The sequence below is a fragment of the Ptychodera flava genome, chromosome 19 (genome assembly GCF_041260155.1).
Source record: "Ptychodera flava strain L36383 chromosome 19, AS_Pfla_20210202, whole genome shotgun sequence".
Lineage (NCBI taxonomy): Eukaryota > Metazoa > Hemichordata > Enteropneusta > Ptychoderidae > Ptychodera > Ptychodera flava.
The window spans coordinates 38,088,726-38,112,029 of NC_091946.1; the positions used below are offsets into that span (position 1 = coordinate 38,088,726).

At 34.5% G+C, this 23,304-nt stretch overlaps 1 protein-coding gene across 2 annotated transcripts in view; it reads right to left on the minus strand.

Moving 5' to 3' along the window:
• Positions 1-21,044, minus strand: part of LOC139119457 (tripeptidyl-peptidase 2-like) — an 80,627-nt gene extending 59,583 nt beyond the window's left edge. For both annotated transcript variants that reach the window (XM_070683279.1, XM_070683278.1), the window contains exon 1: positions 20,860-21,044. In XM_070683279.1, the coding sequence (XP_070539380.1) occupies positions 20,860-21,021 (162 nt within the window). In that variant the 5' untranslated portion in view covers positions 21,022-21,044. The remainder of the gene's footprint in view (positions 1-20,859) is intronic.
• Between the last annotated feature and the right edge of the window lie 2,260 nt (positions 21,045-23,304).

Sequence of the window (23,304 nt, forward strand, 5' to 3'; positions counted from 1 at the left end):
AAAATGCTTCCACTATTTGATAAGCTCCGCATTACTGGCGGTGAAGCTTAAAACTGTAAAACTACCCTATAAAGGCTTATTTTTTATTTGGTGAAAAAAGAAAACCAATATGGTAAACTTTATCTTTAACATCGACCTAGTCACTCAGTAGTTATACAAGTGTTCTGTATAAAATCCAGTCAACCAAAGGAAATAAATATTCAGGTGAATTTTTTTTAGTTACTGTACCGGTATTCCCATTTTAATCCTTTGGTAATATTCTCTCATAAGGTACATGTATGACACGTACCTTTCCTCCTGATTTCAAAGAACGGTGAAAATTGCCTATAGACATTTTATGTAAAAGAAGGGACAAATAGATAGGGAAGATGACTTTTAATAATTTCAGTGTGTGTAGCTCATAAAACAGTAAAACAGGCATAGAGAATACTAAAGGCGGAACATTTGATTTCTGGTAGCAGGGGATTTCTGAAAATTGTTGGGAAGTGAAGAACAAAAAACAATAATTTGCTCCTGTAATGGCGTAGGAAAAAATTGTTCCAGCAGTGTTCCATTGCTTATGCATATGGAAAAAATAATTTGATGCAGGACTGACAATAGCAAAATAAAATTTTCTGTCACAGTGATGGAAAGATAAAATTTGCTGCCATACCCATCCCCCCCCAAGAAATCAAGTGGTGCTTCCCTTAGTACTTTTACGCTGCATGCATGACTATAGCGTTGGAAGAAAATCTGACTTTTGCCTGCACTGAATATAAAACACTATGTGACATGTTTGAAGATTCCTAAACACTGATTAGTTTTTAATACATGCAGACCATCAATCGTTTAAAATTTTAGAAAAAACGAGTTCAGCAACACCGTGATAATGAGGATTTAAATTTCAAATGACATTAGTTACAAGAATAATTTATAATCATACAAGAGATTAAGGACAAGGAATTTTATGAATTTCCTATTTCAAACAAAGGAAAAAGGTAAAAAATGTGTCACCTGATCACCAGTATTTATCAAGATGTGCATCACTTTAACCCTCTCACTGCAAGGGTCACATGACATGATCAGGTCAAGAGGGTTAAAACAAGTCAAGCAAATAACATCCTGTATATGTGGTTTTGATGTGAAGTGACTATTGGGAGACCCTTATTTAAAACAAATAACATCCTGTATATGTGGTTTTGATGTGAAGTGACTATTGGGAGACCCTTATATAAAACATAAATAGATATGATTTCATCTCTGTAAAGACATACATGTACATAACATGATTTTCACTTGGACTGTCAAGCCAAGACAGATACAAACATTGTGATTTTGACCGACTTGACCTGGTAATAATAATGTATATCAAATATGCATTGTAGGGAACTTGTCAGTACCTTTTTATTCTGATTTTGAACACCTTGAACTGAACAGTACCAATCACTCATATTATAAACTTTGAAAAATCTATCTTTAGCCTTAAATTCTATATTCAGCACACCTCATACTGTAAGAATTGTTGTCATGGCAACAAACTGAGTAACGAGACTATCCAATAGTTCATCATGATGCTTTCAGCTGAAATGTCTGACCCTTTCTATTTTTTTCATTCAGTTTATCAAAGGATTTGAAGAAAAGTCGATTCAAAATGACAAAATACCATTGCATTACTTGCCCCTAGCTTTTGTAGAGATTTTTAGTTTTATGAAAAAGATAAACAGAAAACTGTAATACAAATTTCACAATTTAGATGGGATAGAAATGTTAACTGCATGTATCAGTATGCAAATATTTTCAGTATATCTGCGACCTCTAAAAACCTGCTTCGGAAAGATGACGGTAATAAAAACGATGATTTGTGATGATTATGAATCTAGGTTTATATTAAATATAGCGATGTGTGCACAATATTTCCTGTTGATGAACGGAATTCTGACAATTTTTCTTGTTCTTTTGTTCACCAGTCTTTATTACTGCTGCTTGAGGTCAGATCCACTGACATATTATTTTTAGACTTTGCAGTCAGAAAGTTGACGGTATTGAAGTGACAATTTCATCATTCCTGTTGATGCAAGGTCTGAAATCTTGTCACAGTTTTCAGACAAATATTTACTTTTACATATTAATGATAGAACTCTGACAATATTATGAGTCAGTCTTACAGGAGGAAGACTTTTACATTTTATCTTTACATGGTTGAAATCTCCTGTCATATTGATCAATGCAAGATTTCATCTCCCTGTTTACATCTAATTGGCTATATGTCTTCCCTTCAATGACATTACTTGCAACTGTTGGGGTTAAACCAAGCTTGTGATTTTATACACTACAGAGTTAGACAACATCACACATGGAAAGTTGCGATGACCTGTAAATTTCAAAAAATACTGTAACTGATTCTGTCTCGTCCTCACCATTTGTCTCGACTTTATTCAAAATTTCTATTTTGCCTAAGATGTGTGAAGAAAATGCCAGATTAACTAAACACTGATCACAATTTTGATAACTGATTTTTTTTCCCACTTCTTCTAACTTCATTTCATGTCAGTTCATCCTTTTCCTGTTTCTCTGAGTAAAGTTTGTGTTTTTGAGAATTGTTTTCACGGTTGGTGTTTTTAAGATTTCTGCTGTCAATCACTTCTGCCTGTTGGTGAATTATATAGATTTTTATTCTAAACCTTTCATCTCTTTCGAATTTAAAATTACCTTTTTTTCTTGTTGTGACTTGGTAAAGAAAGTACAGAACTGTTAAAGTCACTGTTTCAGGAGTTACCCAGAAGACACTGAGACATGGAGAGATAGACAGTGTCGGTGAGTTAGACTATTGACAACTACTGGTAATAAATATAAGACAGAAATGGTACTGCTACAAGCAGAAGTTAAGCTGGCATCGTGTTTTTGTGAAATCTTTTGAACTTATACTTGGGCTAACATCTTGCAAAATGGATAAAAATTAACGACTCTCTCAGAAAAGTCTGCAGTTCGAAGATCCAAACGGTTCCATGGTTCAGAAGATTAAACATTCATCAGTGGCAATCTTATAGTCTGAGCTATGTGAGCATATGTCTTGGCACAGTGTAATGGAGTGTATACTTCTTGGGGACGGTACTTCAACACACTGTTCTTTCTGTATAGCTATCTACAATTCCAGAATACCATATTCTTTGCTTGAAGATATAATCTTATTTGCAAGCTTTGGGTAAACAATCTTGCAATATCCTATTATCAAGATTATATAGCTATGAAATTTGCAAGCAGGCATAATGTGCAAGTGTTGCTATGGTTACACAACATTTCAAAGACGTTCAAATATGATGGTTTATCTAGTTTTATCTGACCTTTCAAGAAAGGTAAAGTTGCGTTTATATTGCACAGTATGGTGAGAATGTGAAAGAAGTCAGAGTTTAACTTCATCCACACAGGAATTACATTACTGTGAGCATGTGAGTAATTGAGAAAGATGCAGAAAAAAGAACACAAAATTAATCAATTTTCACTTTACCTTGACCAGAGAAAACTGTGACAAGAATTGATCTGAAACCTCAGGCTGAAAGGGTTGTCATCCTTGAAGTTAATCATCTTTTTATCTTAGGCGTCTTTTATCTCAGAGGGTCAGCACTTACTGGACATTATTCTTCAGGCAAGGGAAGAATTCAAGGACCTTGACATTGTAGCTTCAACATTGCAAAGTCAATTTTCACAAATATATCTACTAATCAGCTGCGAGTATATCTGCATTACAATTTTTCAAAGAGGATAATCCCTTTTTTGTTGCTTCATCAGCCAGTACTGATATCTCTATTTGTTGATGACAATATTGAATGTTTATTTCCCTCCTCTGAAATATACACATGCAGTGACTGCCTAGTCAATGTCATAAAACACACTTGTCATGACCACATAATTTCAATGTCATACCATATACTTGCAGAGACTACAAAATTTCAATGTCATATCATTATTGGGCGGAAATAATACCGGTGTATATAAATCTGTAAGCAACCTTGCCACCTTTTATTGCCTTGCCTCAAAAATCAGAGAAATAATATTTTTTCTCTTTAGGGTTAGTTTATGATCATTTACTTTATTTCTCTACGATGTAATTTTGTTTTACTTCAAATTAAGGCATATTGTTTGAAACCAAACTACTGCTAATCTTCATTATTTCTTATCTCTTGGTGCTTGGTAAACAGCATAGGAAACTACACAGATATGAGTGTTTATTGCATCTGTCTATCTGTCAGTCAGGCCAGCTGCCTGTATGTGTATGAAAATGAAAGGGTTTGTCTTATTTTTTTTTGATAAAGTCTACAAGTGTTTTGTATTCGCTATTGTAGCATCACTAATACTACAAAACAAGTTCATTATTGCTTGTATGATGATTGAATGTTTTGTACCTTCTTAATGTGACCTATTTTGGCTCATACATACAGTGGGCCGGTGGATTACCACGTACTTTAAATTGCAATGGCACGTGAAAATCAATGAAAATAGTTTATTTCAAGAAACTTGAATCATTTTCAACAATTTTACCAACTAAAGAGAATGTCACAAAAATACATATTTACTTGAAGCTAAAATTTCTTTTTTATACCCAAATTCTTTTAGGTCTGTGTTACAAAACAAAATGAAAGTGAGCACTTTCATAAATATTACACTGAACTGAACAATTGGCTCATAATTCGTAATGATGGGAAATTTATTCAATCATTAACTTCCATGCATATTTTATTGCGTTCACCAAGACGATATTCTCATTCGTGCTGTACGCAGAGTACGATCCAAATGACACGAAGAGTGATAATGAATTATAGAAAGCCTTAAAATATGTCACTGAATCACCTTGATGAGAAGCTACGCATTGACAGTGATGGAATGAATCATCTCAGAGGTCAATGTCACACTATTTAATTACACAGTCCACAAAAATCAAATTTATTTGATTGTTTTTAGGTTTGATAATGGCAGTTTTGTGTCACACTTTTAATATTTACACGTCTGTATTTGCACTCAAGAAGATTGGTTCATTTACAGCCACTGTGACTTTCATCATTTTTTTAGCATCTTTAAGTAAACATTTTTCAGATGGTTTCCCATCAAAGGAGACTATCTTGTCATTTTTCATTCCAGGAAATTTTGAACAGAACAACCTGAGGTGCATATTTATAATATTACAAATGCGCAAAATTGATGAAATTCGTTTATATTTGAGCAAAAGAGAAACTTAAAATCTCAGTTCAGATTTGTTATTTGTTAAATTATTTCATCTATTTGTGAATTTTTGCTTTATACCATCTTATCATATACCTACATTCACATGCCTGTGTAAAGCTATGGGAGAAAGCGCCCTCAGATCCGTGCAATTTTTTTACGTATCACGCCCTGGCCCGGTGCCCAAATATGGGCAATCACGTGCATTTCTGAACTATCTCGATCCTGGTTACGCTTTTGTCCTTCTTACACCTCAATTTCAGCCTTGATCTCTGTTGGTCACGTACAATACGGGTGTTGCTTTGCGCATTCTAGAATTCTGCAGGTAAACAAATTACGTCATTATGTACCGGTATGTCAATCCGCGACGGGAAGCAGCTATCATATTTCTGAAAAACTGACACAAATGGCAATGAATTTTTGATATCGGACGCATTTTTATCTCCTAAACAATGTTGAATATTATGTTAACTACATATTTATCATTCCATAAGGTATATGATAAAACCTTTACAGCCCTGATAGGGCTTTTGCGGCCCTTGGTCGTATGGCGTATGGGCCCTCGCACGCTCGGGCCCTTCTGCTGTACAACCTTGGGCCAATCAGGGCCATTAAGTTTCATATCATATATTTTTAATGCAACATGAGTAATGTCCATGCCATGACAAAAACTTTCTAATTCAGGAAAAGAAGAATTATGACAAAATGACCAAACTACCACCACCACCATGATTATGATAAACATAACCATCCTTGTCTTTTAAATTTATAATCACAATTGAATTTCAAATTGACAGAGGAAAAATTATAATGTTATGGCGTTCAGATACATGATTGCTGCGGGTTGTTCAGTGGTATTGCATTGTGGGATTGCACTCACAACCTAATATGGAGGAACGATTTCTTTATTGATTTTCTTTCCTTACTGTTTGTATGCCATCAAATGTTGATGCTGAATGGCTTTAAACTGTGGATGTCTCACATCATAGCCGTATCTTCCAAGATGGAGGTCATGTATTTTAAACATGGAATATTAAAATCTGTTCTTCCAATCTATAAAATAAACATAGGGCCAAAGTCCCTGAAGCTACCATAGACATGGATACAAAATTAAGTATTTCCTGACTGTATGAAATGATCTCACTAAGGTCATCCTAGGGACATGTAAACCAAATATTAAAGCTGTCTGACCAGCGGTTTTGAAAAAAACAAGCGACTCAACAGTTGACAGAGCTCTGCTGTGTTTTGTAGAGAATAACCTTTTGTGACACATGTATTGATGAAGAAGGTGGATATCTTTGATAGCTCATTTCAGGATGGCATGACCATAAAGGGAAAAAATTTCCATAAAAATACAGATTTGCATATTTCATGAGACTATATTAGTCTATAATAGCAAATAAACGAGAGTTAATTACATTCTAATTAAAGTAACAAGACTTGCTTAAATCAAGATTTACGTCATAAAAAAACAGCGTATCTGTCAGGTTATAAAGAATCTTGAGCAGGTTATCTTTTAATATCAGTATTTTCATCCTATTAACCAAGCATATTTTAACTTTCAAATTAACATTGTAAGTAAGTTCTGTTGAATAAGTTGAGACAGTACGTACTCAGAGAAAGCACACTGAAGAGACAAATGTTTGTAACTTAAGAAGTTCAAGGTCATCAAAAGCATTATAAGGAATCATGTTACACTTTCATTGCACTGTTTACACAGATTGCATAATTGCTATAAATAGCACGAGGAATCTTACAGCTCAGCTTTACCATAAAAACCCTATCACTTTGACCACTCTTTTAATTGACCACTCTATTTTTTTCCTCAAAAAGTAATCTTATTTTATCCTTACCAAGTCAACCATAAATGGAAATTAGAACTTTCTCTATCTCTATTTATTTGACCACCCTATCATGACAAACTATTATGAGCAATTTCTTTTAGATAACATAAATGGTGGTTCAGAATATATCAAAGTTGGGATTCAGGAAAGTTGCCTTTACATGTTTTAATCCTCCAAGATGTTAAGCATTTCACTATGAACTGTCAAAAAAAGTTGAACTTTCTGATAATTCCACACTAAAATTATTTTGGCTTTGATGATTTCCTAATTAATTCAATTATTTAAAATCATATTAATTATTTTTTTCTGGGTGAATTGATAGGGTTTATACAGTACAAGAATTACATACAATGTAAGTCAAATTTTGACCAAAAATGACAAAAAATTCCTTAAAAATACACATTTGCATATTTCATCACAATTTGAACAAATCTAAGTTGGGTTATCCCTAGGGACCTGTATACCAAATAACAAAGCTGTCTGACCAGCGGTTATGAAGAAGAAGATTTTTTACCAAAAACACCTTTTTTGGCATTAATTTGCCTATTTTCAACAATATCAAAAAATTAAAAAAAATAGTTTCTCAAAATCATATTTTTCATCTACCGGTACACAACAAATATCAAATCAGTAAGTACTGCGGTTCTCAAGATATTTGAGTGGACGGACGCCTCACAAATGGACATACATACATACATACATACATACATACATACATACATACATACATACATACATACATACATACATACATACATACAGACTGACGACGGACGCCGGACGGATACCCATCCCAATAGCTTCTATAGACTATAGTCTATAGTAGCTAATAACCAATTAAGTGAAATTGATACTGACATAATTAATATGCCTGTGATGTATGCATCAATAACGCTACAATTTGCACAACAGAATTTCATTAGCTTTCAAAAATATGAGAGGGTATAAAAATTTCGCTTATGAAGTTTCTATGCAATGTGCATTGGATAATTTCCATTACTCATAGGCTTGTTTTGGATTGAAACACGGTATATTTTTCCATTATTTCTGTGGACATTTTATGAGAAAATTGGCCTACATCATTAAACTGTCGCTTATGATAAATGAAAATTTAGTTGGGAGAGCCAACAGAGTGGTGAAATTTTCTGCAAAGTGGAGTGTAAAATACGTCTACTGACATAACCGAATGATTGATGAGAACGCAAGATATTCTTTGCTCCATCAGGGGTGAAAATTTGACCAATGACAAATATCACAAGTACTTGTAGAGTTTTTGTGGTTAATGCACTAAGAACAAATCGTATATTCAGGTTAAGAAATGAAATGCTGAGATATTTGCTCTGCAATGAAAAGCAATAACTGATGCGTACCATATAAACATGATCATTGTTTCATTCTTGGCTGAAAAACTTCACAATGATTGCTCTCAGCACAAGACAGTTGTACCAGTATATCTTCTTGCAGATGGAGGATGACTGTCACACTCACTGTATGCTACAATGTATCATACGAAGAATTTTATCCATTACACTGTTCCAACAAAACAGTCCAAAAATGTCAAATGCTCACATATTTGTGTAGAACTGTGGCACAGAGGTGCATTAACAAAGACATTTTTCCCTCCAGTGTTTGAACTCAAAGAGCATATCACATCAGAAATTTCTGCACTAAGAGCCTCTCTGACATATGGAGAAATGTCATCAAAATACTATTTTATTTCAAAACTGTTTTTTTTTTTTTTGTCACATGGCTTACGTAATTTTAGGAGCAATTATTTCACAGAGACCAGAGGGACAATTTAATGGGTGTGTGCTACTTACTGATTCCTATTGCTGGTTTGTTAATACAATGTGTGTGAGGTTCCCTATATTGACAGAAATGCAGTCAAATTTTGTCTGCACTGTACCTGTGTTTACTCCTGCATCTGGTGGTTGGATCTCCTGACATGAATTTCTTGAAGTATAATTACATTAAAACATTGGTAGTGCATAAAGTTGTACATGTACTGTAGTATTTCAGTATATTTTCATGATTAATTTCTGAAAGTCCACAGAAAATTTTGCATGTATAGTGACATTTGAAAATTTCACTATCACAGACAACCTTGTTTTTTGAACATATCGAAAAAGGTCATCTCCATGGCATTGCACACAGTGACAGATGAAAGTTCTGTGTCATCGTTACAAACACAATTTCAAGATGATAAAGATGAATGGAAACCATTCCTTGTTTCACAAACTCAGCTGTGTAAAATGGATTTGGATGGAATCCCTGCTACGGTTCTTCATCCACACATCCTCATTACAGTCACATCAAATTGCTCTGGTTTTACGAGACGCATAGGATGGTTAAGCCCTCAGCTCTGACAAAGCAATGTGCTGAGCTGAGTAATAGCCTACAAGTAACAACACTATCCAGCAGGCTTTAGTGCCTAGGTCAAGTTCAAGGCTGATATACATGAGTCATTTTTATTGGGCAGAACTTAATTTCAGAGGTGAAAGAGAATTCTTGATACAAGGTAATTGTAGGACAAAATTAAAGTGATAAAACAACATGATGAAATTGCTGTGAGTCAAAAGCATGACCTGCAGTAATGATGCCACACGTCTTATCTAGAAGTTTTGCGATGGTTAATCATATTGTGGGTTAATTGAATCAATAGATTAGTTAGATGTATGATTCATCATAAATTTAGATTAAAAACATAAAAACTTCTTGGCCCTTTTTCAGTTTTGCCAAGTGTTGTTACAGATGAGGTGTTGATCCTTAATACAACATTCACAAAATATTGCAATCATACATTCAATGGAAAGATATTGTAAGATTTCTGCCCACTTCATCAGATCGGACTAACGGTAACTCCAAGCTGTACTGATGTAGTTCTGAGAACTGAAAAAACCAATATGATTAACTATTCAGCGTTTTTGCTAAGGTTGGGGAATATTGGTAAATGCTTAGGGAACCCTAGTAACATTTTTGCTGTCCCCTAATCAGATTGCATTGATAAACCAAAAGGAACCCGATAAAATGACTGGGGAACCCCATTAACATTTACCGGGGTAGTGGCCCTAACGAAAACACTGGCATTTCACAGCTGATATCAATGCCTGTACGATACTCTCTCAAAGTCTGATTCAACGTCACAAGCAGTATTACATTTTAAAAGCCTAACTACAGGGCATTTTACCATTTTGAGTCACACAGATAATTATACAGGCTTCTAGCAACAATATAATGACTGTATAACTCTAACATGATATTTCCTATTATGCATACTTAAAAGTCATTGTAGGCATTGCATATTTTGTACAGATAGAATATTTACATTAACACACTTCAATAAATTCTAGCTAAATGAATTATTTTTATATTTACAAGGTATACTGCTATACATATCTGCTGCAAACCTATACTCCCTAACGAGTGCACTGTAAAGTTGTGTAATTAATATATATATATATATATATATATATATATATATATATATATATATATATATATATATATATATATATATATATATATATATATATATATATTATATGATATGTATGTAGCATGTATGTACGTATATATGACCAATATAAATGTATTTACTCATTCAATGGCAAAAGACTATTTTTTCAATCACTGATAATTTTTTTTGAATATTTGATGAATTTGTGGCATTTCTCAAAAACACCAGTTTCATCTCACAGACAGTTAACACTCAGATTTCAACTAAGTTTATACATCTGTAGCTGGCTATTTTTTCAGAAGTAATCACTGCACCATTGTATAAATCTACATCTTTGCCAAATATGCAGCTTATGTCATGTGTGTATCTCAAAATTTTAAGTAATACATACAAATTGCCATTCCAGTGACTCATCATCTTTCAAATCCTGTGGGCGAAGTCTTTGTGTATGTTATTGACATCTTTATGTCTTTTCTCTCCAAAATCTTCTGAGTTAGAAACATTTTTTCATCATCTCAGATACTCACAAAGATAAATATTGTTTTATCAGCTTCCCTGAACATTTGTAAATTATAGGATTATATTTGGGTCAAAATAAGAACTGTAGCAAATGCTGTCAAACTGCTGTTCCCAAACTTGGAAAAAATACTGAGATGGTGTTGGTCGACAAATAAAAACTTGAAAAGAAAAAAACAGTTGCTTAAATTGAATCAGGAAAATTAGATTTGTTGGCAATAAACCTGTAGATTACCATTTAATACCTTTACTCTTGAAGTACTGCAGATTATTGACGAAGAGAATTCTGTTGAGTGACATTCTAGTGTTCTGTTCCTTGCAGGTATAGGGAGATGAATTATAACAGTACTTGATACTATTCTTGGTTTTATTTTTTAAAACAGAAAATCTAAAGATACACGTGGTTGTTTTCAAGTTTTACGATAATATTTGACTTTCAAATGTATCTCGAACAAAGGTAGTGTAGAGTGAGTATTCATTATATTTGTTGTCTGACAATTTTATTTACATATCAGGTAAATGAATAGTCAGCTGACATCAAATTTATTTTTTAAAGGTGCCATGGATGCTTGTTTGAAACTCACAAAAGTTGTGCTATTAAAATAATTCAATGTATTGTTTTGTCCAGACTGCATAACTCAACTTTGTTCTTGACTTCAGTTTTAAGGTAGAATGCACCTCAGGCAAAGATATTCAGACTCTCAAATTTTCACAACACTTTACTTTACTAGTCTACCATTTGTAGGGACTCATCTTAAAGCTCTTGAAATAGGAAAAATATTCACTGTCTTAGTTTTTTGAAAATCTAAACCTTTACTTTTCTCCATAGAGTTAACCCAGGGATGACGACCATTTTGAATATCAAATTATCAGTAAATGTTAGATAATTCATTTCTCCAGTGCCATAGACCCTAGTTTTTCTCTAGGATCTATGCCAGTACTAAACTTTTCACAGTGACTGGTGAATTTTATTCTTGATTTGGTTAGAGAATGGTGAAAGTGTGCTTGAGTTTGACTGTCTCACTTTTGAGGTGCATACTACCTTCAAAGCTCAATCTTCTAAAGAGAGGTTGAAGAGAAAGAACAGAATATGTGAAATATATGAATTGAACGGAAAGATGGATTGAATCCCTAAACGAAGCACTCTGTTTTATCTCTTTTGGGAAAGAAAAATGATTTTGAAAAATAATGTTTGGTGTCTGGGTCAAAGAATCAGATAGAAATCACGTTTAACCCTGTAGTCCTTGGTGAATGCTAAATTCTACCATTCATCTATTTCTACACAGTCCCTTTGGAAGGACCGTTAGTTTTTTATGTTTTCTCAACAATTACTGATAACACATCAAGAATGAGCAAAAAGAATATTGTATGGACTTTTCATTTTTCTGATGTTGAAAAAATCGAAATTTTGAACCATGCTGAATGAATTCATAGGGAAGGAAAGCTTTATGTGATGTTAATTTCAAAACTATGAAAACACTAATGGAAATCAGCAGCAAGCAATCTACTTCATAAAGTTCATAATATTCATTTTTCAATTCTACTTCCACACTACTCATAGCTCCTACAAGAATGTGACATCCTTGCAGTATCAGCTGTAAGAGTGTTAGAAAACATTCATTATTCATTAGACTTCAGATTTCAAGACAGATACAGGATCTGTTGCATTAACTGAAGTTTGGGATTAAGCAACACTTTGAAGATTAACCAGCATGAGATACAAATCTTATTTTCCCCGCCAATCCATTGCAAGTCCACTTTGGATGAAAATTTTCAGATCGATGCATGCTTAGAAATATAATTAACCTTCATGTTGGGGTCATAAACTGATACGTTTCCTGACTATGCCCATTGGTTGGACGGGAGATAATTGCAAAATGCATCTTACATTGAACAGACTGGAATTGAACTAATACAGTCACACTGCATTCTTGTCAAATATCTGACTAATTCACACATTGACGTAATTATCAGCAATATTGACGAATGGCCTTCATTTTCCATTAGGCAACCAAATAGGCTAGTCATTACATCCTGTAGTTAGTCACCAAAATATCAATTAGCAAATGTGACTGATATTCTGAAAGCTGCTGAAAAGCAAACTCCTTGGCTCTGTGAATCAGCTGATGAATTATTGGAAAAAGTTATTTCGGAAATTTGTCGTCGCAATGCGACATCAACAGGCCTAAAATATCAGTATGTCAGTTCAAACATTGCTGTTTGTACGTCCGCCATTTGTACATGTATTAAAGTCCACTCTTCATTCATTCAGAGAACAACTACATTTGAACAAAGTACATAACTGTGTCATTGGATAATGGACTGGAGGTAAAACATTTTGTAAAAGTGAAATATTATTTGATGTGCAATAAGGATCCTGTAAATTGTATTATTAAGTTAAAGGGACAAAGTCGGCCATTTTTTCATGAATTTTGTTCAATACGAGATACTTCTTATATTGTTTGACATGTTGAAAGATACTGAATGAATGGGTCACCATGCATATATTCGACCCGGTTTTAGACAAGTTGAATGAAACCAGCGCGAAAACGCGTTAAATTAATGGTCATGACCATTAATTCACTTTCACGATGGTTTCATGTATTGTGTCTAAAACCGGGGTCAAATATGTGTATGGTCACCCATTCATTCAGTATCTTTCAACATGTCAAGCGTTATAAATTGTATCTCGCATTGAACAAAATTCATGAAAATGGCCGACTTTGTCCCTTTAAGTAAGGGACCCTAAGTCAGGCTATTAAAAATTATTCCAGTAAACAAGGGATTGTGGATACACGAACAAGACAATTGAAAACTCAACATGGGGATTATGATGGGGAAGAAGTGAAAATTACAACAGACTGTATGCTAAAGTTACGCCATAGAATCTTTTCTCTTCACATGATACTCAATTAGATTTTGTTTCTAAATGTTTGTTCTTCAAAACCTACCAACAGTTCAAACTTCCAAAAACCTATTTCTGAATCAGTGATTTATCATGTTTGTGTAGAGTTCAAATAATGATTTGGATGTCCGGTTTTTGCACTTCCAAATAGGAGTCATTCTTGTGAGCCAAAGCTATATTTCCACTCTACGAACCACTACAAAATGTGCGTAGCTGTTGCTGTAAAGAGGGCCTTGGTTTACGGCAATGATTAGGTTCATGGGAAGGGGAGGGGTTAGAAATCAAACACAATGAGGTTACTTTGCCACAGGTGTGTTTGAATTACTCACACTCCCTCAGGGTACATACATGTATGGTAGATTTCTTTTATGCAAACACTGTGATGGCTTGTGTGGCTAGCAACTGGCTGTGCCACACTTCTACTGATGATCTGTTTGGCAAGATTTCAAAATGGCAGAACAGAAAATGGTATTAATACTGTTGTTGGTTAGTTATCATGTTGTCATGACGACAAGTTTCACTACTGCAGTACATATAATTCACTTACAATTTCTATGAAAACTCTTGGCTTATTAGTTTAATTCTCAACAGTGACGATATACGATAATTCGCAAACATAAAAGGTGAAATACTGTAAGAGTATACATGCTGTTGTGAAACATGTATAAAACATGACTGGAAAGGTCAAGTTCAGTTTGCACTGGGAACATAAATATCATTGTATTGGCAAGAAATGTTGGCTAATGACATCCTGTACTTAAACCGACAATGAAACAGATCCGGACAGCTCATGTAGGGTTATTTATGATCTGTGAGGTCTCTGCTTTACTTGGTCTATTTCATGACAATGTACCATTTCTAAATGTATGGCAGCATATTCAGAGCTTCTGAACTTCCACTTCAGTACGATGTTCCACTGCTGTACAACTAGAGTCGTGGTGTCAATGAGACCTTCCCGACTCCTGTGCATACATGTACAATGTTCATTCAAACTTCAAAATAAAAAGGCAAATATGCTAATATAACATAGCCACTGATATTTTGTACAAAAGTAGCATTAAAATAATCTGATTTATTTTGCTATTATTCAATTCACACAAAGTGTTGGTATTCTTCTGACAGCTTTCAAGGTAATTTCAGCAGTTTTTAGTATTTGGCTTTAAATGTGAATGAGACAAAATTGCTCATTTCATCACAACATGAATGAATCTGACAGAAGCCACCGAACGGACCTTGAAAGCAAATGTCAGATTGATCAGAAAAGCAGTTATTATGAGGTAATCATGTTGACCATAATTTATGAGTATACTTTCACAAATAATGTAAAAATGGAATTTACCATATCTTTGCCACACTTCTAAAAATATGAATAATAAAGGTATGTACTTTAAACAGATGAAATATAAAGACAGAGAACAAGATGCTGTTGCTATGGACACAAGCCCTGTACCCAGTGCATATCCAGTGATGACACAACCTAGAAGTAAAAGAAATCTTGCACTTCAACTATAACCTGGAGGGATATGCATTTTCTGGTCAGTTGAACCAGCCTTGTCATTTGTGCTTGGCAATCTTCAAATAAAAGCATCGTACAGGGCAAGATGCGTTTGGATTTTAATGGTGGTTATGGTTTTGGAATGACTGTTCTTGTTACCAGTATTCAACTCAGACCATTCAACCGACAAAAACTGTATTCAAACTATTGAATATATTTTACCATCCCCTGATCTGAAAAAATTATGGCACAAAAAATTAAGAGACAACAAGATATGAGTCGATTTTGTACCAATTAACTTGTTAATATTTGAATATAAAAATAATCATTATTACTATAATAAGATTTGCAATGCATTTCATGTACACACATGCACATATAAAAATACACTACAACTGATCTAAAGTATAAATGTACAGGTCTGTATAGTTTTGTCAAAATGATAACTTTCAATCATATTTTATCATCATGGTACAGAGAATGCTTTAGCAACCATGGTATCCCCAACTGCCTCACTCTAAGGCATTGAGTTTTCTTCCTGCCCTACAATGTACATGTGTACCTGCATTGTGATGCATTGCAAGAGTCAGATATTTACCAAACTGAAAATGCCTCAGTCTGGCTCCTGGAATATTTTTATTAATGCGGCATCTGTTTGTTATATTTACTAAACAATAATTGTCAACAATGTTTTTTAGCAAAGTTTTATGCATTAATCTTACTTTTATTGAAATGATTTTACTGAGATTCAGCAAAACTATCCTATGCCGCCTTCATACTTGTGTGAGGTGAACACTCTGAGTAGTGGATTTGTGCATCATGCGTGGAGTGAATGTTATCCGCAGACTTGCGATAACTCCATTGCATCTCGGTCAGAAAATCAACTGCGATTACTCTAGATTGCATTCACTAAATTAGTGTTTGTTCACAGACTTGGACCAAGTCAATGTTGGACACTGAAAATCAATTGTTCCAACAACACACTACAAAGTTTCATATCAAGATACACTGACAAGATCAAAATCTACGGTGGTATGAATTCACTGGTATTGCCATGAGTTTGACTGAATATCAAATCTTATAACTGTATTCATGATTTTCACATCTTCATTCAAGTGGCTGTGTTGTTTAATTCATAACCCTGCTTTAAATTATTCATACGGGTAAATGCACATTTGACACATGACTAACTGCCAAAATGATTAAAGGTAATCTCCTGTGTCTGTCTTCAACTGTCTCATTCCAAGCGTAGTAGGGACACACTTTTTTACTGCTTCAACTTCAAGCTTGTCCCCATTATTTTGGTTTCACTGTAGAAATTGGGTAGAGGAAATAAACTTGGTAAATTTCACACTTGTCTTAGGGGGTACTGTATGTTGACATCTGCTTATTAAGGCACCCTAAGCTGAGCAAATAACCATCAGATATCATGACGAAGATTTGCTACTGTTCCTGCACTGACATTTACCACACATATTGCCTTTCTCATTTCCATGTACGCAGTCCAACCAGATTATTTGAAATGTACTACGACTGCATATTGAAAGGAACCATGGCACAAGGTTAATTTGCTCGAAAATAACCACAACATCATTATGATTGAAAATGCCTCTTTTTTCAGTATAATTTGATTTTATAGCAATGAAGGTCACAGCTATACAAAGGTCACGAGTGTGATGTCCTTGTGTTGCCTTGTCAGAAACACGTGCCTTGCGATGTTGAGGAGTGAACACCCAGAGGTGATATTGAGGACAAATGGACCGTGCATGTGTACAGGGAGAGATGACTACATGTAGAATTCAGAATAATGAATATTAACCCTGTGTGATTTACATCTATAAGATTCAGTATGTGAAATGAAATCTATAAATTCATTTTATACCCTATACATAATAATGGCAGAATTTCAAGCAATTTTTACAAACAGAAAATAAATAATACTGACATAACACTAATTTCACTAAAAAGTGAAAGAAACTTAACAAACTGATAAGAAAAAAGAGCTATTGGTAGAAATTTTTATGATAATGTGAATTATTAGCATCTTTTTCTACATAAGATACATAATTTGATCTTTAGTCAGTGGGAGTCTTTTCAACAATAACAACACAGTTGAGTAGGTATGTGTTTTTTTAATGCATACATGTACGTGACTGATGCTAGTCTCTTGGAATTTTTTTACATCAGACTGCATTCAGGTTTTCATGAATGATAACAAGGTCTGACAATGTAAGTTGGAGATATGGACTGTGCAATGAAAGGCGGATCAATCGGAACAGAATGGTGTACCGAGATTTTTATCCATGAATAATGTGACATCTTGTCACATTCAAAGGCTTCAGTAGCTTTATTTTATCACATCCTTTGATGATTTGAATTAGCTGGACAAGATAGGATACACCCTGCACAAGTCACAAATGGAATGGATCGAGTCAACAAGCAACTCAACATTATAAATGACAGTCGGTCTACAGACTAGATACATTCATTGTATAATACTTCTTTGTACGAAATCAAACATAATTGCCAAAGGTTGAAGTGACCAGGCTATTATTGTGAATGCACCAGTTAAGGCCCTTTAAGAAGATAATGTATACTGGTACATACATCTACCAGCATATCAATATTATTCAGCATTCAGTACTAGTGATATATCTCTTTGCTTTAATTAATTTATACCAGGTTGTTATAATAGTGGACATTCTGATTCATAATATAGTTTTTCCTAAACTGTTTTTAAGGGGGCGAGGTAGTGTACAGTGTCATATTGGCTGTAAGATGAATCAAAATATGTCTCACATGACTGATTTAATATTTCATATGATTAATCAGTGCTTGAAATATTGATTTGTATGACCTCAAGCATCACTGTCCTGATCGTATTAAAAGCTTATCATGACACATGCCAACAAAGCCACAGTTACTATATCTAAAATTAATCATTGAATAATGCGTCAACAATTTTGATAATCATAGCATTCTTAACTTTCCATCAGCAGTTCAACAATTCAAACAACATGGTTGATTTATGAAAGCACACTGGAAGCGTTGCTATAATTAGTATCCATCATCACTCAATATTCTACTTCAGACTCTGAACTTTCCTGCTGTGTATCAACGATCAAGAACAAACATTGCTTCTAATGATAACATTGAAAGAATAAAACAATCAGTTTCTTTGTTTGTGAAAGTTACTGAGTGACATTAATTTTTTGATTTTGCCCTTTTCTGTGTGAAAGCCACTTTGTCAAATAAATAAATAAACAAATAAATAAATAGGTAAATCAGAGCCAATTTTGTACACAGGTTGAGAGAATTACAACTAAAATTTAGAGTCACGGTCATTTTAAGGCTCTGTGAACCAAAAAAAGTAGTCTGCAAACAATGCTAGATTTAGATTTTATGATCAACAGTGAACAAAAAACAGTAAATTGCATATAAAACTTTAAACACTGCAACATATGTCATTGTTGTTTCTGAACCTCGGTGAATTTTCACTGAGAAGTGATATCTGAGTTTTGTAGGGAAAATTTCCTAGCATCAACTGAATTCAATGTCTAACAGAAAGCTGTAATATTTTTCGAAGCCCTGCAGGAGTAAAACAAAGAATCTGAATGGACATCGGTACAACGAAAACCATGTACACAAACACGCATAGAAAGTGTCTTTCCACAGTTCTTTATACATATGGGCTTGTTTGTACTGCCAAGCGATCCCTTGGCTGTACTGAACCTGTGGAACATCGTGTGTCATTTTTATCCCAGAGTAGAACCATTGATGCAATTGTTGTCTGTCATGGTATACTCTACTAGTATAGGGAGCTTTTTGAAGCAGAGTCAATTTCCGATAACATCACTGTTAAAAGATCCAAAAATGTATCCATAAATAAACATTTATTTAAAAATTTGGACAATTCTTTCAGAAATTACTCTCACAGGAATGAGTAATGTAGTAACTTTGTTACCACAAGTGCCATGATTGAAGCTATGGAGAATCACATGCCAGTGGATCTGACCACATGTTGCAGTAACTAATATTAATAAATCAACACAAAGTTGTACTGAATTTCCGTATAAAGCATCAATGACATGCGTGCACTCAGCAAACCTAACACCACTATCAGCACTATTGAGAAAGCAGAAGCTGATAACTGCTACACATGGTGACTACTGAACTACGCATGAACCATAAACAGTAGCCATGTGCTGTGACAATAAAACCCTTTACCTGCCAAGTTCATATTTCACCCTAAGGTCAAGTTGGTTAAAAATAGTGTAGCAAAACATGTTCCATATGGTGCATTTTAACAGAAGATTTGAAGGTTCTTGAAGACAGACATACTGTAAACATGATTTTTACAGCCTAAAGCTGCTGTAACATACTAAGCCAAATTGGTGAAAATATATGGTTTTGGCTCAATACTGCTTTTTACTGACTTGGCAGGAGGGGAAGTGATACTGTCTGGCAGGTAAATAGATGTGATTTTTACAGGAAGTCAAAACGCGGGTAAGGAATGCTAGAAAGTGGGTGGAGCTTTCTGTCATAGAAGAATTCTTACATAGGATAAATATTTAGCATATTCATTAATTTTTTTGTATGATTTATACAGATGTCACTTGATTGCATTGTAATCCCAATCAAGGTCAGAATAAGTAACTAAAGCAGTGTTGGTAGTAAGGTATAGATTTTCTTGGAAAAAATTGGAAAATATTTCAACAGAATAACAATCAAATTGTTTTGATAAAAGCCTATTAATCAATACAAAGACACTTTAAGTAATTATTTCATAAGTTACTCTGCGTTTATTAGTTAACCTACACTGTCACGTTTTGATGAAGGAAAGAATTCATATTGTTTAGGAAAAATAGTCCAGTCCTGTAATAACTATTTTTGGTTATTTTGACCATAGTGACCACAGTATTCTTTTTCTACTGTTCGTGTTTTGACAAGCATACCCATGAGTCGTGGAATCCAACGCAATACGTTTGCAGCCTGGTTGACCGGTGCACTCAATATACTTGTACAAGTTTGGAATTTTAATGTTGACATCCTCTTCAAGTATTCATGCAAAACACCTTGAACCTACAAGCTTTGCACAAAGAATGGGTAGCATACAGCACGGTACGAACATCGACTTCATGAGATCGTGATTCACTTTATAATATTCTCGAAGTAGAACGATGCAGATTATGTAGCCCATCTGTCTTGTCACTTCAGTTTAAACTAGCGCGACATGATGGCAAAATACACTTTATATTTCGTACACTTTTTCATTGGCTCTTCTCCTACCACAGCGCCTTTGAATAAATGGTCTTTGGCAGAAAAGAAAGGGCTTTGACAATGACTAAGCATTGTTACGGAACGATACACAGAACTCGGTTGCTTGTGGGTTGTCAAAACGACGATGTCGCCAACGCCGGTGGAAAGTTGATGTCAGTTAGTAGCTTACCTTTAGACCTGGGGCGCCAGGATCTACCCCGGTATCCAAAATTGCGATCACAACACCTCGCCCATCGTACTCTGGGTACTTTGAAAGGAAAGTAGACGCTCCAGTTTCTTTCTTTGGCAGAAGCCCGTGCACGGGGAAGTCTTTGTCCACGTAGGACGCCATCTTGTCAGCAAGGTTAAAGGTTAAGGGCAGGCGTTTGAGGACTCGTCAACAACAGTGATGGGGTCCCCAGGGCGGGCGTGGAAGGTGTGTCAGAATTGTTCTGACACGGTGCCCCCGTGGTTTGGAGAAACAAGACAAGCTTCCAACCACTTTCAATGGCAGAAACAATAAACTATATACATTACATGTTTCCTTTCATAAGTTTCAAAGCTGAGTCATCACTTTTCTAACAATCATACAAGATGCGATGCTTTGCAAAACCTTGCTGAATAAAATAGTTCCCGATTAGGGAGCATTCGTATTTTACGGGGGGGGGGGTCGGTGGAACTTGAGCAATAAACAGAATGTAAAAAGCAACCCCCTCCAAATCAAATTTTCTGAAATCATCAATTGTAAAATGTGACTCCCCTCCCCCAAAAATTTTCATCAAATTCGCACCCTATGGCCCTGGAGTGAAAAATTGGGCTCTTAAGTGTTTGCAAGAAAAAGAGTGACCCTCCCAAATTTTCATGCACAAAAAAAGCAATCCTCCGCCGAATGTCACAGTCCATATCAATAATATCGTAATTGACTTATAATTTCCCATTTGACCTTTGAACTTTCAAATAATCCTTTTGAACTTTACAAATAATAACTTCAGTGGGTGACATTCCAATATCATACATGTATTTGTTTTTTGTATCTGCTCTTTCAAATGATAATATTCTCATCAGGTACATTTATATCAACTGTAAAACTTTTTTAAAGCACAGATTTATCTAGTTTTGTATTGTGAAAAGAATATTCAAAGTTTCCTCACAGACCACAATGTACAGAGAATCAACATAAATTTTTGGTGAAATTCCAAAATGAAATTTCTTGTACACACATGAACTTGTAATCACCCTAGTCTAATTAAGTACACTAATATAAATAATTAAGCGTACATAAATACACAGATTTACCTAGTTTTGTATTGGAAAAAATTATTCATAGTTTCCTCATAGACCAATATGTATGGTGAATCAACATTTCAGTGAAATTCCAAACTCCAATTTCTTGTATAAACATCCACCTGTAACCATCCTAGTCCAATCAAGTACATAAATATCAATAATCAAGCATAAATATACTGTTTTATATTGGAAAAAAATGTTCATAGTTTCCTCATACTGTCATAGACGACAGTAAGCAACATTTCAGTGAAATTCCACAGTCAATTTTTTTTCCAATAACTCCATAAAAACCTTCATAAAATTTGACCCATCCAATAATTGGTTGTAAAGTTTGACCCCCTAAAAACGGTTTTGTAAAAGTCAACCCCCTGATTTCCACCGACCCCTCCCTGTAAAATACGGATGAGTGTGCATCGCCAAAATGATTGAGAAGCGTCAGATCTAAAATTGCTGAAGTGCCTTGACATGATGGGTTAAAATGTGAAATTCGTTTCCAACGGTAGATACATGTATTTAAAAAGATAATGCATATACTTTCACAGTTTTCTTTGTAAAGTTTAAGTTGGTTCGCTAGTCGTTTTTATCAGCAAGATTACTGTATCTCACAAAATGGTTACTATACCGCCTGAAATATAAAGCAAGTTGAATACACATTTGCACATTCCCAAAACAGCAAGTTATACCGATTTACAGAATCGGAGACCTTGACATATGATTAAGATTAAGATTGTTGTGTAATTTGTTTCTAATTTTCAGATCAGTTGTGTAATGACTTTCTAATTAATTTACAGAAATAGTTGGAGACTTACGAATTTTCTCTCAATTCCCTTCCTCCACGGTGATCTTTAACTAGTTGTTAAAAATGACTGGCATCGCAAGTGTGTAATGTGTCTGCGGTCATTGGTACTGGGTGGAGATGTTGCTAGAAATCATTTTAAAACTTCAACACCTTTGACATTCATTCATTCTTGGCCAGTTTTGCGAAAAGCAAACAAAGAAACAAATAATTTTTATCAAGTAATGTAAATCTAGGCCCTACATATTCAAGTAAATGCAAAATTTATTTACACTACATGTTTGTAAACTTGGTATTTCTGGATACATTATTTGTATAGGCCTATTTCCGATATCAATGATACAGTACTGAACAAAATTTCGTCTATTAATGTTTGTCTGCATTCATTTGTAGGCCCTATTCATTCATGAATTTAGTATTTCAAACTACAAACTTAGCTGTTTGCGACATTTTCTCTCGCAATTTTACAACTCCACTCCAGTAGCTGTACCACAGGCGTGATGTTTTCTGGGTAGTTTCTATGAGTGTAATTATGCACGGTCCCTCCGGGAC